The 18,454-nt window shown below is 51.3% G+C and overlaps 1 protein-coding gene across 1 annotated transcript; it reads right to left on the reverse strand.

Moving 5' to 3' along the window:
* LOC311203938 (myogenesis-regulating glycosidase-like) lies at positions 1–7,657 on the reverse strand. Its single transcript, XM_084278744.1, has 2 exons — positions 7,619–7,657; positions 1–2,474 (listed from the first exon to the last, which is right to left on the reverse strand). The coding sequence occupies exon 2, from the start codon at positions 2,424–2,426 to the stop codon at positions 285–287; it is 2,142 nt and encodes a 713-aa protein (XP_084134870.1). The 5' UTR covers positions 2,427–2,474; positions 7,619–7,657; the 3' UTR covers positions 1–284.
* Positions 7,658–18,454: the final 10,797 nt, after the last annotated feature.

An 18,454-nucleotide genomic window follows, 5' to 3' on the forward strand; every position in this document is an offset into this window, starting at 1 on the left:
TCCTTTAGAGAACAGATGCGTGCATGGCATTTCATGCTGGGAAAAGATTACAAACGGAGACTGTGCTTCTATACGTTCTATTTGTTGAACTGTAATAACAAAACCAGCCACACAATATATTTCAACAAGTCTACAGCACTTGCCACACAAAACAGAGGCCACACAGTTTTCTTTGCATTTCACAGTGCAGTATATCTACTTTAAAAACTACTAAAATTGCAAGATCATCAAAATAATTGGTTCATCATTTACTGAGACCACTGCATAGTTGATGGAGGAGCCTGTTAGGAAACCCAGAGGAAATAGGCAACTTCGTCCAGGTCAACAGGATAGTCCGTGAGCAGCACCGGGGTCTTCTCAAACAACTCCCCCTTGTAGCTGCGCCACTTGCCCGCTGGCAGGTAGACGTCACGCTCCTGCTTGCCCATCTCCAGGACGGGGGCCACCATGAGGGTGTCACCAATGAGGAACTGGGAGTCAATCCTGTGCGTGGCCTCATCGCGGGGAGAGATCCACCAGATGGGACGGATGATGGGGTCACCCGTGTCGGTGACCTCCCCGGCCAGCTCCAGCAGCAGCGGGGCCACCAGCAACTCGTGGAGCTCCGTGAACTTCTGTGCAATCTCCACCACCTCCTTGTCGTACAGCCAGGGTGGAATGGAGAACTGCATGGAGGGCATGAAGGCCGACAGCTCCAGCCAGCGCACGTACAGCTCCCGGTCAGGGATCTCCACCGCCCCATCTGTCTTGTTGGGCAGGAAGTTTCCTCCAATCATATCTGGCAGTACAAACGGGTAGCCCAGCATGCTGATGGTGAGCACTGTGGGGATGAGGGACTTGAGGCCGAGCTCGTAGCCCCAGACGGAGTCGCGGTCAATAATGCGGAAGAAGCAGGAGATGTTCTGCGACTGGTAGCCCACCCGCACCTCCGCCAGCTCGTAGAAGGGGATGGCCATCTCCGTGTAGCGCCGTGACCAGATGCTGGGGTCTGAGAGAGGGCGGAAGGTGCTGAACTGCTTGGGCAGGTAGCTGGTCTCGCCCGCGTCAAACTTGAAGGAGGAGATGCCGTACTTGTGGCGCAGCTGGCGCAGGTGGCTCTGGAACCAGTCCCGGGCTGCTGGGTTGGTGAAGTCCAGGATGGCCCCAATGCCGTTCCACCACTCCACCATGGCCGGCAGGCGCCCCGATGGCTCCTTGATGAACAGCTGGCGCTCAATTCCCACCCCAAAATTAGGTGAATCTCTGTGTATGAAGGGATGAATCCACAGGGTGACCTTAAACCCATCCTCCCTGAGTTTTGCAAACATCTCTGACACGTTGGGAAACTTGACAGGGTCAAAGTCAAAGTCTCCATAGGCTTGAGTGTACATGTCATCGATTTCAATGTGGCTGCAGTTAAAGTGGTACTTCCTAATGCTTCTGGCAAAATGCAGAACTTTATCCTGGTCGATATCTTTTTTGTAGAGGGCCCAGGTGGACCAGATGGGGTATCGGAAGGCGTTCTCAGCAGGGATCTTGGAGGGCTTGTTGAAGTACCTGCGCACCATGTACTTGTGGATGGAGGTGACATCAGAGCCCACGCAGACGCGGTAGCTGAGCTCGGGGAAGGGCTGCTGCCCCGGCGGGGGCTTGTAGGGCGAGTCCTTGTAGCGGGCCTGGAAGAAGAGGGCGCGCTCGCTGGCATTGAAGCCCAGGTGGAAGGGCACGGAGTCGTTGATCTTGATGGCTGCCGCCTTGGAGGAGAGCCAGTACCGCTCGAGGATGCCGCCGAAGCTGTCGCGGAAGGAGTAGACGTCGCTGGTCACGTAGGGCACGGGCTCCTGGTAGCCGGCCAGGCGGATGGGCCAGTGCTGGGTGCTCATCTCCGAGCCCCCGTACCAGTGGGCGTCCTCCCAGAACATGGTGTGCTCCACCGCCGGGCCGGCTGCCAGCTCCTCCCAGCGCACGCGGTAGCACATCACCGTGTCCTTGGGCTTCACCGTCTGGATGAAGAAGTTCAGCGGCCCCCCGCTCGACCGCATGCAGCTCAGAATCTCCCCCTCCTTGGAGCACGACTCCAGGTCCAGGGTGCCCGAGCGGAAGGCCAGCCGGAAGACCACCTCCCCGTGCTGGTTCCTGATGACAAAGCCGTCCGCTCGCAGGTCCATCAGCTCCGTCTTGAGCCGCTCCGCCTTCCGCAGGGACATCGTGTAGTAGCACCAGGCCACCACCGCGGCGATGAACAGGATGATGCCCAGCAAGACAGCCCCCAGCATGGGCCTCAGCTCCTTGGAGGGCTTCTGCTTCACCGGCGTGAAGTTCTCAGGCCGACATGTTTCTTTGACATCCTCCTTTTGAGCACTCCTGTGTTTTCCCACCCGCTGGGTAACCAGGCTCTCCATCACTCCTCGGTTACAAACTTTGCTGCCACTTTTTCTGGTGGACATAAAATGCAGGATGCTGCATGAAGGTGCTCAGAATCTTCCCTCCAAAGTCTGCAGTGTTGTTTCATGAAACAGAGAGTTATAAACACACACAAAAAAAACCCCTCAATTAAATCCTGATAATGATCATTACACCTCCCCTGTTTGCTGCCCTGCAGCCTCGCTGGCCCTGAAGCTCTGGCTTGCTCTGCTGGGTGTGCAGGCAGCCTGTTCACTGGCATCTGGGCTGAGCATTTTCCAAATGGGGCTCTGCCAGGATTCCCATGACCCTGTCTTGGCTGCAGCCTTGCTGCATCCTGCAGAACAAGGGCAAGGGGATGAAAGTCAGCCCAGTGCCTGGAAAAGAATGGGGCCACGGAAAGGGGCTGGTACCTGACCATACAAGCTCGACCTCACAAGCTGATCTGTTTTTACATTAATTATACACCCTGGAGGATTTTACCACCTGCCCACAACCTCTCTGTGTAAAATGCAGGTGGAGAAATGCTGCCCTGAAGTGTCCAACCTCTGCCTGCCATTCCCCACCACCCCCCAGGGATGCAGCCAGCAAGCCGTGTGTTATCTGCCTGCACTCTGCTCCTTCCCTGAGCTGCACGTGGACACAAGGATGGGGAATGCCATGCTTTGTAGCCAGCACTGTGCTGCTCTAGGACAGCTGGGCAGACCCCTTCAGCTGCCAGCCCTATAATCTGTCCTCAGGGGAGACATCACGCCTTGCCTGAGCAGGGGGAAAGGAATATGTTTCCCTGCATCCTTTTCTTCACTTTTTTACCCTAATTCAGTTTCTGTAACTCCCAGGCTTATTCCAGGCAAGATGCCACAGTGCAGGGGGAGTGGAAGATATTTAGGCACGGAGTTTGGAGATGAGGGTGTTAAACTGAACTTGTTGCAAGACCAGAACTACATTAAAACCTTATTTTACTGAGAAATGCACAAGAAGATGACACACATCCCAGCTGCATCAAGTATCACCAAGCGAGCCGGTGCAGTGCAGCCTGCAGCACCTGGATAAGCACCCACTGCCAGCAAAGAGGCCTTGCAGGGTAAACTGAGGCAGGTGGCTCAAGGCAACACACTCTGTGTGACTGGGCCCCTGGCTTCCCTGGACCCATCCTGGGATCTTTGTGATCCAAAAGGATGAAAATTCGCAAGAGCAGCCGACATGGAGCAGAGAAAGCAGGGTCAGGTTGCTCATCCGAGCCATGCCCAGCAATTCATGCCAGGCGTATTGACTTGCACCACCATGACATCAGTACCTAAGTATACAGAGACTGCCCAGGGAGTCATTAAAAATACCAGAGGTCACCACATTTGGGACTGATTGCAGCAGCCTCCCAGCACCCAAATGAACAAAAACGAGGTTAGTTTTTCCAACACACTCTCAAGGTGATGGAGGCTTTGCTGTGAGGGAGGTGGAGGGGATAAAAGCCTTCCTTGGGCAGCCCTGCCTGGGGCAGGGGTGAGAGAAGGAAGGTCACTGATGTTCCAAGGAGACAGCTTTGGGGAGCCAGTCGGGGACTGAGATGGTTTTGGGGAGCAGGTTGGGTTACACGCGTGCTCAGGGCACTCTGCCAGCCCCAAAGTGCTCAGAGCTGGCAGGGCCATCAGTGCTGGCTCTGCTCCTGACACAGCTTTGCAGCTCCAGCTTGGGTGGCTTCCAGCAAAACCCTGATGTTTTTGCAAAACAACCTCTTTGCTTTGAAGATCTTTTGATGTGCTGGGTCAGTCCTTGGTTGCCGCCCTCGGAGCCTTCCTCCTCTTCTTCCTTCCTCTTTTCACTCTCACAGCCAGCCTGGAGGCTGCACTGTCCCTTTGGATGAACCCCACCATTTTCCCGGGTGAAAAAACAAGGAAGGGCCAGGGAGAGGGAAACAAGTTTTTTTCAGGACTTCTGCTTTTCTTTTTTGTAATATTAAACAACATACTAGAAAAAAAAAAAAACAAACAACAAACCAACAACACAACAAACCAACACAGGAACATCAGGAATGCAAAATCCCTACAAGAATGAAGGATGTGTGGGTAGTTTTCCAGCTGGGGTAGGGTGGAGTAAGTAGGGCAATGATTCCTCCCACAGTTACTTTCATGGAATCAGAGAATCACAGACTAGTTTGGGTTGGAAGGGACCTCAAAGAACATCTAGTTCCAACCCCCCTGCCATCATCAGGGACACCCTCCACCAAACCAGGGTGCCCAAAGCCCCATCCAGCCTGGCCTTAAACACTGCCAGGGAGGAGGCAGCCACAGCTTCTCTGGGCAGCCTGTGCCAGGGCCTCACCTCTCTCACAGGGAAGAATTTCTTCCCAAAACCTAATCTAAATCCAGCCTCTTTCAGTTTAAAGTCATTGCCCCTTGTCTTGTCACTCTGTGCCCTTGTAACCAGTCCCTCTCCAGCTTTCCTGAGGCCCTGTAGGTACTGTAAGGTCTCCCCAGAGCTTTCTCTTCTGCAGGTTCAACAAGCCCAACTCTCTCAGGCTGCCCTCCTAGCAGAGGTGTTCCAGCCCCCTGATAATCTTCGTGCCCTCACCTGGACCCTCTGGACTCAGTCCAACAGCTCCATGTCTGTCTTGTGCTGGGGCCACCGGAGCTGCACACAGTACAGCAGGTGGGGTCTCACCAGAGCAGAGCAGAGGGGCAGAATCAGCACCTTTGACCTGCTGGTCACACTTCTTTTGATGGAGCCCAGGACAGAGTTGGCTTTCTGGGCTGGAGGTGCCCATTGCTGGGTCCTGCTGAGCTTGACATCAATCAACACCCCCAAGTCCTTCTCCTCAGGGCTGCTCTCAATCCGTTCTCCACCCACCCTGTGCTCGTGCTTGCAACTTCTTTAAATCCCTCAGTTTCCCCATAGGCAGTGGATCAGTGGCTGAAATATAGTATACAAGAGTCAGGGCTCCAGGGCCCAGCTGTCATGTCCACATGGCCTTGTGCATTCTCCTGCCTCCTAAGAAGTGGCAGGATGCTATTTGGGTACCCCTGGCCAGTGTGCCTGCCCCTCACAGAGGAGAGGTACCACCTTGGACGCGTGGGTGGTAGGTGGGAAGAGTAGGTGCTGGTGTATCTGGAGGTAAAGCAGGATGAAATTGGGGTTCTTGGGATAGATCTCACCAGGGTAAGGGAGTCTGTGAAGCTGCAAACTCCTGCCCTTCAATGCTTATGTCTCCTGAAAGCATTAAATACTCACGGGCCCAGCCAGCAGCCTGAGCTCTGCCCAGGGATGATGAGCAGGAATGCTGCCAAGGGATGCACGCTGGTGACCAAGAGCTCAGATCCAGCCTTTTTCTTGCTCCATCGATGACGTAATGGCATCACGGTCTCTTTCCCCATGAATATTTAACTGGTCCTTGTATAACCTCTCAGCTCCAGTGAAAACTTAATTAACCCAGGCAAAGTACACTTGCTTCCAGGCAAGAATGGGATGAATGCTCCCAGGATACCCTGAAATCCAGATGTCCTAGGGACACGGGCATAGCTGTATTGTATCTGGGCTGTTTTGTCAGATAATGATCTGGTATAGGCCTGGCCCCATCAGTCCCCCACAGCCTTTCTCTGAAAGGAGCCTGCTTCCTCACCCCAGGGATGTAAGCAGCCCTTAGCACACACAGATTAAACATTGACATGCCCAGCACTGTGACATGCAGAAAATGAGCCGGGACTTTAGACCCTCTCAGAGTTAAATGGGAGTTAAGCAAGGGTTTCAAGTAATGAAACACAGGTTAACCAGCTCCAAAGGCAACTACATGTCTGAACCCCTCTGTACCCTCAGAGCTTCCTCCAGACCAAATCTATCCCCAGCAATGCCCCTAACCTCTTGGCACACGTGGCACAAGTTTGCCAGATGTCGGTACAGGTCCCTGTACAGGTCAGTACAGGACACCTGAATCCTCAGACTTTTGCCTTTCTAATTCACTTCCCTGCCTGCTGGTGCAAAGAGAGCATCACTCATCAAACAGCCCATCAGGAAACAATCCTGTGTTTAAAAATATCGGTTTCTATACTAAGATTCCTTTTATAACAGGATATCAAACACTTAGGAATCACTATCAGGCACTCTCAGGGGTGGTATATGGGATGTTCTAGCAGAAAGCGCCCTAGGTAGCTGTAAGCCATGGTCATAAACAAACTGTTACCCTGTCAAACTCTGCAAGGGTTGATTAATCATTTACTGAGCCCTTTTAAACCGTTTCAAATGGCAAGTGGGACCTTTTTAACAGAAAACACACCCAAAGAAGAAAGCAGTTCCCAACAGGTCTCATTTCCCACAGCAGCCTGGCACACACAGGCATCATATGGGGGATTTATTGCTAAAAAGGGGCCCAGGAGAGATTTGCTTACCATTTTTCTGTGTGCATAGATGATGGGAGGAAAGAGATATCTGTGATCCTTGCAGCCAAGGAGGGAGAGCGAGGGAGAGCTGAGGTTATCTCATGAGCTGCCACAGATTAGTTACAAAGCCAACAAAGCTTAACGCAAGAAGAGGTTAGCAATGGATGTGGAGGGCGAGGTGACATTGCCAAAAACCCTCTGGTGTCCACGTGGTGCAGGTAGGAACGTCCCTGGACATGGCTGGAGTCACTCCCATGCAGCCGTGCATGATCCTGCTCTTCCTGAGGACTGGCAGGAAATAAAAACTCACTTCTGCCCCAAAGCAGGGACGGTATTAGCCACGGCACTGTGTGCACCCCTCACCCAGGCACTGGGCTTGAAGCAGTTCCTGACAGCTCCAGCAAGGGCAAAAGCAATGTTTGGCCTCACTGCCTCAACCGTCGGCCCATGGGGCTCTCACCTGGGTCCTTGGGCTGAAACAGCAGCTTGGTTCACATCCATATCATATTTGCCCCATAGGATATGCCCACAGCAGCAGCAGAGTCTGACCTGCCAGGAGGCTTGTTGCTGTGTTCTGCAGGGAGGCACCAGCAGCGTGGAGAGACTTGCACGAGCTCTCACCCAACAGGCTGCTCTGAGCAGGCTTATTTCTGCAGGCATGCTGATTTGGGGGTCCCTGCACTGCTCCCCACAGCTCCTGCTGCCTGGAGGGTTTTTAGCCCTTCTCAGCATGAAGATGGCTGCACAGACCCTTCTGACTTGTTCTTTACAAAGCGTCGCTGCGAAGCTGTGACCCCCTGCAAGCCCAACAGTGCTATAAACCCCTGGAGCCATGCAAATCCATCTCAGGTCCAGAGCAGATATATTACCTGGGCTTCTCCCTTATCCAGAGGATTCCAGTCCCTTACTGCTGGGAATAAAATACAGTTTACAGCACGGGTCTTTCAGCCCTAATTGCTATCAAAGCAGGCAGTGGAAAGTCCCACTCCCATGTTCTGGTATGACAAAACTCCTCCTTCCCAAGACAGCAGCGAAAAACTCGCAAAATTTAACTTTCCCCCCATGTCAGGGTGCTCTCTGGCTCCGGAGCCTGCACACCGTGTCCCTGTGCTGCTCCACGCTGCAAGTGCTGGCCACAGCATCCAGCTGCCTGCTGAGAGCCGCTCTGACCACATCCTTGGGAAGGAGCTCCATCTGCTGAGCCAGTGGCCCAGGCTGAAACCCAGGGAGCGCTGCCAGGCTTATCGCAAGGCTGAGAAGTGACCCATCACCCCCCTGGGCAGTAGCGAGCTGGTCAGACCCTGTTGCATCAGGATCCCCTTGTGAGGAGCTCTGGGGACTTTTTGCGGTGCCTTTCTCGTGGCGAAGAAACAAACGAAGCACAAGAAAGGGGGAAAAAAAGTCATTGAGTGCTGCAGCTGCAATCATGGGACAGTGAAAATACAGGAAAATGGGGGCAGGGGAAAGGGTGCTCTCATCTTAAGCTGTTCTGGATAAAGTCAGTGAGCGGGGTTTGTGGTAGGTGAAGGAATAAACCAGAAAAGGACCTGCATCGTAGCTGGGCTTTCTCCCACTTAGACCCAGACTCAGTCAGTGTCTCTGCTTGGAGAGGGAGCCCCTGGGAGCTCCCTGCAACAGCAGTAAGAGGCTCAATGCTTGAAAGTTTTCACCTAGGAGGGAAACCACTCTCAGATGCTATTTTCTTGTGACAATGAGCCAGAGACCCACCATGAGCATCCTTGAAGACCTTCAGGCTCTGCCTGGTCAGTTATCTCATACCTGGGTAGTTTGTCTCATACCTGCCCCTGTGGGACTCCTGTAGCACTGACTCATTCACCAGTAGGAGATGAGGCTCTTGGGCAGGCTGAGGGCATCTACTCAGGGGTCCCACCAGTCTCAGCCTGCTGCTTACAAAGAAGCAGGTCTGCAAGGACCACATCCAACCCAGACATCTTTGGAGATGCTGCTTTATCCCAAAAGAGCTCCACTTCCTGGCCAAGGTGAGTTTTGATATGTAAAAATCTGGTTTTTCTTCTGGTTTTCCCCTTCTGGGAGATACAGGACCTTTGTGGTAGTCATTTTCCTATGCATTTGATGGCAAGTGGCTCTCTGTGACCAGAGGTTTCACTGGTCCCATGATGGCCAGACCCTTCAGCTTGCCTTGGCACTTACCCAGCTTCAACAAGGGCAGTGAGAGTCCATCTCCAAAGTAGATGTGGAGAGAGAAACAAATAGTGATTAATGCCAACCAGGGGGGCATGACAGGAGTTTCACCACCAAAACTGAGCCTGCTCATAAGACAGAGAGACTTCCCTGGGTTTTTCAGAAATGACTCAGCGTAGCTGGAGCTGAGTCTCTCGCAAGCACCTGGATGAACCAAACAGCTGGATGGAAAAGCTTGAAAAAAGCCAGAAAGCTGGAAAGAAAGCTAGTGAGCACCTCTATCCAAAGGATATTACCAAGGAAGATGTCATCCCTAAAATACTAACAGCCAGAAAGTCCCCAGCCCTCCTCACCTCAGGGACCCAGTGGGAGCTTCACCATCCCTGTCCTGGAGCGATACAAAGGGTACAGAATAGAGCCCAGATTTTAAGCTCAGTACAGGGTCTTTCTGGCTCTGAGGCTGGAGTGAAAGCCTAACTGATGCCCGTGCTGTTCCTGAGCATCCTTTGGGTTTTAAGCTAGCAAAGTATTTGGCTCCACTTGCTCTCCCAGCTGCTTAGTGCCAGAAAGCAGAGCCAGGCCCACGCCAGACAGAGCTGCTTTTGGGTATCCGATGAATGGCCCCTGTGTTTGAAGATGTAGTGGGTAACACTGCGTCCCTCTCAGGAGGTGAAGTTTCACTTGCTCATCACATCACATCCCTCTGATTAAATTCACTGTGAGCTGCAAAATGGAAAGGAAAGAGCAATGCACCCATCAAACTGATGATGGAGCCAAGAGCAAGGGCGTTGAGACTCGGGTCAGCAAGGACTAACTGGACATCAGTTAGGAGCCCAAACTGCTCTGCAGCTACAGCTGGAAAGTAGCTTGCTCTCTGCTAGGGACAGCCAGGGAAAAGCTGTGGAAACGACCTGAAGGAAGCATCCCTATGCATGAGGCTACGCACCGTGCCGTAAGCAAGCCAGTGCGTCACAGAAGAGTGAGCTCTAAGGCCAGAAAGCAATTTAAAATGCAAATACATTCTTGCATGTATAAGAAATAAGGTCTAAGTGATGTTGTAAAACCTTAAAAACCTCAGTGACTGATGTTCAACTGGTTTATTTTGGTCTGTGCTGACATGTCTTGTTTAGACTGACCATTTCTCTCCAAGTATTAAAAATGGTTTCTGGGTTAGGCTCCCATCAATCCAGTGCTAGTCAGGGGTTCAGTGGCAGCCTGAATATCCTGTATCTCATTAAGGGATTATCAAAGCCAGAAAAAAAACAATTTGCCTTTGGATATGATGTTAAATATCATCTCTGGATGCGGCAGATCTCCAGATGGAACAGATCTCCAGATCATGCAGATGCACAGATGGAGTAGACCTCTGGTCCAGTGTCCCAGGCCAGGGTGGTGGGCAGCAGCCAGGTTTTGTGCTCATCACCCTGGATGCCAGCACCAGGTGAAAGTACCAGACCCAGGGAAGAGCTGAGCTGCTTCATGAAATCACACTGGAAGAGGAACACCAGGATATGCCCTCTAGAAGACAAGCTGGAGACCTTTCCTTCCTTTCCTTAGGGCAAGAAAATGAATGTGGCTTAACAGGAGGTGGGAGATATTATTTGAAGCAAGAAGATGCCCTTCAAAGAGCTGGAATCACACCCTGGAGAGGAAAACATCTGGATTTCCTAAAAGCTTTGCATGGAGTTTGAAAGGCCCCAGCAGGAACAGAGGAGACTCAGAATAAGGGGGAAAGTCCTGGTAAGGTCAAAAATCCGCAGGAAAAAGGGAAGTGTGGGAATGAGGACATGGTTGTTCACTGAGGTGACAGGGGCTTGCCCAGGGCAAAATCTGAGCTGCCCGCCATGCAGAGGCAGGACACCTAGTAAACACATCTGGATTGGGAAATTCTGAGTTGAAAATGGCAAGAAAGAGTAGAGGAGACACATTATTTTCTTAGTTTTCCCTTGGCATACTCTGTGAGTCCCTGCTGGATTCAGGCCTGGGTTAGACCTGTAGCTGGACCCTGCATGGTCTCTCTTATGGTAAAAGTGCAGCAAAGACCCTGGACAGCCCCCTGCCTGGCAGGAGGCTGACACCTTCCTGGCACATACAGGGAAAGGCTTTCTGGGATTTGAAAATCAAATGAGATCCAGTGGATTGGGAGACATCTGGGACTCAGGAGCTCAGAGACAGACGTCGTGGCTTTGGGCAGGTCATAGTCTCTCCACACCTCGGACTCCCTTGTGTGAAATGGACAAAGGGGCAGGAGGAGAGACACAGGAGATGTACCAGATCCTCTGGTCAGAGTAATGGCAGAACCCATGGTAGAAGAGAACAGCAACTTCTCCACCAGGACGTTCACTGTGACACTCTCCATCCAGTGGGGAGACACCTCCACCCTGAGCTCTTCCCTATTCCCCTCCTACTGTGGGACAGACATCCTCACTCACCAAACACAATGGAGAGTGTTTGCCCAGTCATGCAGAAGGGAGTTTAACACCCGTGTTTTCTTAATTTAAAATACCTGGTATTTAGTGCAACTTGACACATTCCCATGGGGAACAGAAACCAGTAATCCCGAAGAAACCAGTTGTATGGTATTTTTCTAGCACACAGTGCTATGGTGAGGCCAGGAGCAACCTCACCAGGGCACAAATTTACCTCAGCCTTCCCTTTTGTTTCGCTGTAGGATACCCCTCTCCATATCTATGTGTGCCTGAAAAGAAGCTGGTCTGGTTTGAAGAGAGACCCACCCTCTGAGAGGGGGAAAGCTGGGAGCCATCAGCCCAGGCTGGGCACAGAGGAAACTACACCTACACAAGGCTCTGTCCCAAGCCCCTTCTCTTGCATGGGTGCTGACACTGTACATGTTTAATTTTGTAGTTCAGCCATTAAACAAAGCAGGTCACAGCTCTTGAAGTGACTCCTTGTCTCATGGGGAGGGCTGGGATATGTGACACTGGTGCCATCCAGCACTTGACCTCAAAAGTAGATGTGAAGTCATCACTTAAAAATGTTTTTATGCAAAAGGACTAAAGATAAGTCCAGCTGGGAAGAACCCCAGTGAGTGGATGGGACAGACAAGAGCAGAGAGAATGTGTCTGAATGGCATCTTGCTGGCAGAACTGTGTCTCTGGCTTCCCCTGCTGCTGTTTCCCCCAGCAGCCTTTACTGCTGCCCTTTGGGAGGGATGGGATGGATGGCTTTCCCTCTGTGCAGCACCCAAACTGATGCACAAAACCCCCACATCCTCTCTTACCATCCCCTCAGTGCAATCATCAGGGCAGACCTGCAGCAGGACACAGCTCCCCGGCCAGGAGCTCTGCTCTACCCCCCACCCCCCATCACCCTCCAGCTCCGGGACCCTTGCAGATGGTTTGTGAGGTTTTATCTCCACTGTGACCTGTAATGCATCTTAAGCTCATTTCAGCAAGGGTATTTCCCCCTCAAGTGAGAACAACCTCCTGCGATGGGACGGCCGAGTGCCGGCTTTCGGCAGACGCATCCCACGCCCCTCCAAGCACTGCTGCTGAACTTTGCCTCTTCTTGCCAGGCCAAGCCCTGCATCCTCCTCCACTCCCAGCCCTGGCCAAGGCAGCACGCCAGCCTGCTTAGCATTCGGCTCATCGCTGGGAGCAACCGTGGCTCCTCGGGAGCTGAGCTCGGGGGCTGCAAACAGCTCTGTCCTGTGCTCCCCTCTCCCCTCCCCTTCCACCCTGGCTCATCATACCACTTCTCCTAAGGGATAACCGCTGAGCAGGACCCGTGTCTCCAAGCTGATCCTTTGCTGATAAGCTGCCTGCCAAGTCTCCAGCGCTAAGACAAAAGAGTTTTTCTGTTCCAAGCAGGTTTTTCTGCTGTGAATGACAGAGGAAGGGAGAAAAGCGAGCTGCCTGGCACTCTGCACAGGCAGGAGGCTTCGGGGGGCTCCTTCCCCACTGCCGTGCTAGCAGACCATGGAGCTTTTCAGGTTGAGCCTGGGCTGTATTTGCCTCCTTCCTTGGCTTGAGGGTAAGTTTCTCCTCTTTCGGGGTAGCTGGAAAGTGGGGAGAGAACTGTCCCACAGCTTTTAACCTGCTTCCCTGCCGAGGTGTTTCTTGGGCTGCCAGTTGCTGAACACGCCAGCTATAAAGGGACCTGTGAGTACATCACAAGCCAGCGTTTAAGGTGGGATTAAACGCAGGGGTATAGGAGAATGGGGACAGGCTGGCAAGGTTCTGGCATGGCTTGGCCAGGGACAGCATGGTATCATGCCAGCTGCTTTTATAAAGAGCTTTTAGACTGCTAAGAGGAGTGGATGAATAAACCTGCTCTGGGGCTGCGAAAGGCACTAAGCGACCCCCCGAGAACTGTGTTTGCTCCCTGCTCCAGCTGCTCTTTCCCCGCAGAGGTGAGTGAGCTCAGAGCACGCTAGCAGCCCAGGAGAGGGTGGTGGGAAGGGGAGCAGGACCTTCTTGTGTTAGTTGTGCTCCTTGTGGTGGTTGGCTGGGAGCAAGACGAGCAGGGGAGCTGGGGAGCTGAGTTGCTCATCAATGCAGAGCAAACTTGGTAGTGGCTCGTGTTGACATTCAGCTGCTTGCTGAGGTTGCTCAAATCCTGTATCCTGCCTGTACACAGTAGGATTTAGAATCCAAATAGCCTTTCTTTTTCACATGTGTGGGTAGCTGAGGAAGGCAGAAATCCTGCCGAGCATCATCAGGCAGCACTGGAGGGGTGCTGCCCAGCTACCCAGGAGCAGTGCTACCCGCGGTCTTGCCCAGTCCATGGGGGACAGTGGGCAGCATCCCTTTCCTTTAAAACAGGGTGAAGCCCCTGAGCTAATAAGCAATTCACTTCTTATTAGGCCTGAGATCTGAGGTTGAAAGGTACTCATTGAAATAAATCCCTGGAGGTTTTCAAGGCTCACTCAGCCCCTGAAGCTGCAAGGAGAACAGCCCTGCAGTTTTGCAGGTTACTTGGTCACAGCTTTTCGAGTTCTCTATACTAGAGGACTACAAATATTTGAGCTGCACAGCTGGGATGTTTATTCCCGAAGAACAAAGCTCAGACTGACTGCCCTGACCATAATGCCTGTAATAGGACAGAGTGTTATTTCAGTTGATACCTACAATGATGATCTAGTCCAACTGCTTGACCATTTCAGGGCTAACCAGGTTAATGCATGTTGTCAAGGGCATTGTCCAAATGCCTCTTGAACACTGACAGGCTTGGGGCATCAACCACCTCTCCAGGCAGGCAGTTCCAGTGTCAGACCACCCTCTTGGTAAAGAAATGCCCAACCTGAAACTCCTCCAGTGCAGCTTTGAACCATTCCCACGTGTCCATCACTGGATCTGAGGGAGAAGAGCTCAGCATCTCCCTCTGCCCATCCTCTCCTTGGGGAGCTACAGAGAGCAATCAGGTCACCCCCCAGCCTCCTTTTCTCCATGCTAGACTTGCCCGAAGTCCTTAGTCACTCCTTACAAGACAAAGATTCCAGCCCTTTTACTTTCCATTCCCTGTTCCACAACCTCTAAGTGAGTTTTTTTCTGGGCTGCATTGAGCAACTAGCCTCAGTAGGCTCTGCAGCCATGTCAAAGAAGAGGTTTGGGCTTTACAGGTTTGACTTTTACTCCATCTAGGGTTTTTTTGTGGGTTGTTTTTTTTTAATCCCAGATCTTGCCAATTAAAGTAAATCTGGTGAATTGAATCTCTCAGGTTGGTTTTAAAGCCCCAGGCTGAGGGTTTGTCACTGTACTAGCAAGGGGTGAGAATACCTGTGCATGCTTTAAAAGTTACAGGAGATGTGGTTGGGACCTGGAGGTGACACCACGGCAGTAGCCAGGAGAGCACAAGAGCCTGCTTGGTCTTTCTCTTGTCTTAACACCAAGCAGATCTTGCCTGGTGTTAGAAAAAAGTGGTTCTTTGCTACTGCCACATGACAGGAGTCCTGTGCCTGTGTTTTATTAGTAAATTAAGGAGGACCACAGGACGTTTCTACATAACATTTCTTTTCCTTACCAGTGAAATGCTTCTGGTGCTGCTGCCTAATCGTCTGCTGCATTTCAGCCAGAACACTAATAGCACAGCAAATATTTTGCAAGAAGGGAATTTATCCTCCCAGTACCTCACAATGCCCAGAGCAAGCTCAGAGAGCAAACGTGTTCTTGTCTGGGGTAGATCTCCCACCCGCAGCAGCCTCTCCACATCCCACCCTGCCTGGGGCTGCTGAGTTTTATAGCTGACAGCAGGACAGGGGTGCTTGCTCTCCACAGACTTTAAAGGGCTGAGTTTCCTAGTGGAAATCCTGTATTGCCTAAGCTGTTTCTGACAGTGGTTTCTCTGGAAAGTCCCTGCAAGCAGGGAGAGAGCTGAAGTGTTTTCTTAAGAGTTAAGCCCAACAGTCACCCAGCGGTGTCTGATGGATGGTGGGAAGTGGGGCACCAGCAGGATCTGTGCATGCACAAGCAGAAAGAAAACTGCTGAGATACTTCTGCATTTAGCACTGACTCGTGGACTGAGTGTGAGGCAGGTGGTGGCACTGCTTGGCATCCAGTACTGATCCTGCATCCTGGGGGCTGCCATCCTCTGCCCCCAGCCCATGTGCAGTGCGGGCCCCTCCTGCCCCACTGTCCTAAGCAGTCCCTAAGCGTCTTGCAGTGAGGAGGCAGGAAGACCAAGCCTATCTGATACTTCTGCAACTGTTTTCTGCTCAGGGGATTTCCTAACCCTGGTGCATTCAACTCCCCAGCAGCGATCAGATCTCCTCCCTTCACTTGTGCAGGCTCTTCCTAGCAGCAGGAATGCACAGCTGCTCCGTGCAGAGCTACCTCCTGCACACTGTGACCATGTTTTTGGTAAACCTTATTCCATCTGGGATCTGTCCTTGATCAGTCAGCCCCTGCCCATCCTCTTGAGATCTCTCTGGGTTTTATAGATCTCCATCATATCCCCCCAGGGACCATTTTTCCCCACATGCATTAGCTTTGTGTGGACTTCTCCACGTTCCCCAGATTCCCATCATTTATCCATGTGTCTTTCCATGCCAAAACTTAACTCTTCCTTTTCTCTCTTCTCTTTTCTTTTCTCTTTTCTCTTTTCTCCTTTCTCTTTTCTTTTCTCTTTTCTCTTTTCTCTTTTCTCTTTTCGCTTTTCTCTTTTCTCTTTTCTTTTCTCTAGTTTTTCTCCTTTCCTTTCCTTTCCTTTCCTTTCCTTTCCTTTCCTTTCCTTTCCTTTCCTTTCCTTTCCTTTCCTTTCCTTTCCTTTCCTTTCCTTTCCTTTCCTTTCCTTTCCTTTCCTTTCCTTTCCTTTCCTTTCCTTTCCTTTCCTTTCCTTTCCTTTCCTTTCCTTTCCTTTCCTTTCCTTTCCTTTCTCCTTTCCTTTCCTTTTTTTTCCTTTTTCCTTTTTCCTTTTTCTCTTTTCTTTTTTCTTTCCCTGTGGCTGCCCTGCTCCTGCAGTAACGTGGAAAACTATTAAGCCTTGCTGGGCAACAAAAGCAAGGCATTCTTAAGAAAACAGCAATGGTGGGGGGAAAAACCACAGCCCAGTGTGGGTGCCAGAAGCAACATCTGAGACCTACTCTTGGAGAGACACTTTACTGGAAATAATGAGAGTGCAGGCCAAGAAGTATTTGCAATCAGGTGCACTGACAAGCCATTTGCTAGCTAATTACTGGCGGTTACCAGTAGGCTTTGTTGACTTCTCTATAAAAATGACACTGCTCGATAAGAGTTGATCTGCTGCCTGAAGTGATGGAAACTGTGCTTCCGTAAACACAGAGCTCCCAGTTGCCAGGTAGCTGCTCTCCCAGCTCTAGCTCTGCCAGTTCTGCTGGGTCCAACTGGCAGGAGACTCTTTGCGCACCAACAGGGCTCCTTCTAGCATCATCCTCTCCATGGGTAGATTGGCCATATCCACTGACCTGTCACAGACATTTGTGTCTCTGAACTTCACATCTGAGTAATCACAGTTGTAGGCTCAGGGAGAACCCAGACAAAACAAACCTGATGTTGGTTCCAGGCAAACAGCCTGTTTTGCAAAAATATGCCTAATCTCACCTCCTGCCGTGTTGGTTTTGGGCATGAAGTCAGGCAAAATAGACAAGAGAGTGCCAATCTTGTGGCTTCTCTCCAGGCATCTGGATTTCTCACCTTTGACCAAATACATCTGGGTCACCACACATCTCTTATGACAGCAAGTGCCTTCCAACTATTTTTAATTTCCTCATCCTGTGGCCCTGGGCTGATCTCCTGCACTGGCAGCAGAGGGGGGTTTACTCCCTTTTGGATGAAAGAAGATATTTTCATGAGAAGGAGTGACTGCTGGGCTGCATTGAGGTCTGTTCCTGCTTACTTTTCAAGGCCCTGTTTGTCCATTCCTGACAGCACCTCAAGCTGCTTCCTTCAGTTAGATTCAACATAATGTGCCTACAAATGATGTCACAGGGTTATGTCTTGCACTGAGCTCCAACTGCATGGGGAACCCTCCTGCTTTTACTGGGAGGTCTCCTATTCTTCTACCACATCCTTTCATTTTGATCTATTCCTGACCCTTTGCAGGAGGTAGAAACAGCCTGCTGGGCCCAGGGTAGCTCAGAAACAGCTTTCCCTCTGTTTGGAGGAGACATCTGGGTGAGTTTTCACTCATGGAGGGATATGATACCTTTGGGCCATTGCAGGGAATTGCTCCTGCAGCTATGGCTACTCACATGAAAGTTTCTTCTGCCTTCATCCAGCATCTTTCTAGACTGCCTGTTTTTGTGGACGTGCTACAGAAGCCCCACTCTACATTCAGCCCTGAATTTTTGTCTAAGGCATATGGATAGAAAATGTGTTAGTTCTGCATTGTCAGCGTGAGGCCCAGCTGCGAGGGCAGGGAGGCATCAGAGGTTAGATGCTGTGCTTGCCTTAATAAGAGAGAGGGTCTGACAATCAATGCCAGAGTAGGGAGAGGTGTGGTCAGAATCACTGCAGTGATAAGCAGTTAAAGGTGTCTTTCCCCATAGCCTGTGGTGACTTTTTCCTCTTTTGGGCTGGGACCATTTCTGGTAGGAGCTGGAGTCCCTCATGAAGACCAAAATTGCTGGCAGAGCAACTTGAGAATATGGGAGTCTTCCAAACCTGAGTCTCATCTGATGACCCTTAAAGTGCTGCATTAGTTCAAGAAGACAAGGGAACCCTAAATCCTGTGGGACCTGATATCAGGGGGGGGGGGGGGAGCGGGGGGAGGGCGGAGGAGGGGGGGGTGTGTTGGTTATGCAAGGAAGGAAACATATATAATGTATATGAGAACAATATGAGTACGTCTCCACTGGTAGATAAGATATGACTATCTGCAGTGGCAAACAGTGGGGTCAGATTATCTCAGCAGGAAACTGTCTGGCTTGTGTCACCATAACTCCAGGTATGGCACCCCCGGGTCCAAGGTTTGTCCACCATGGCTCACGTACGGATGCTCATTTTGGGTGGAAGCAGAAGAAGCAGCTTGGAGACGTTTCTCCAAGAGACTGTTGCCATAGCCTAGGTGACTTGGGGCAACCTGCTGTCATATGGTGGTACTCAAGAAAACTCACATTTGGGAGC

This window comes from Gallinula chloropus (genome assembly GCF_964237585.1).
Source record: "Gallinula chloropus genome assembly, chromosome: Z".
Taxonomy (NCBI): Eukaryota; Metazoa; Chordata; class Aves; order Gruiformes; family Rallidae; genus Gallinula; species Gallinula chloropus.

Bases quoted from the DNA above. Each gene is read 5' to 3' on its own strand.
- LOC311203938 (XM_084278744.1), bottom strand. From the start codon at position 2,426: ATGTCCACCAGAAAAAGTGGCAGCAAAGTTTGTAACCGAGGAGTGATG.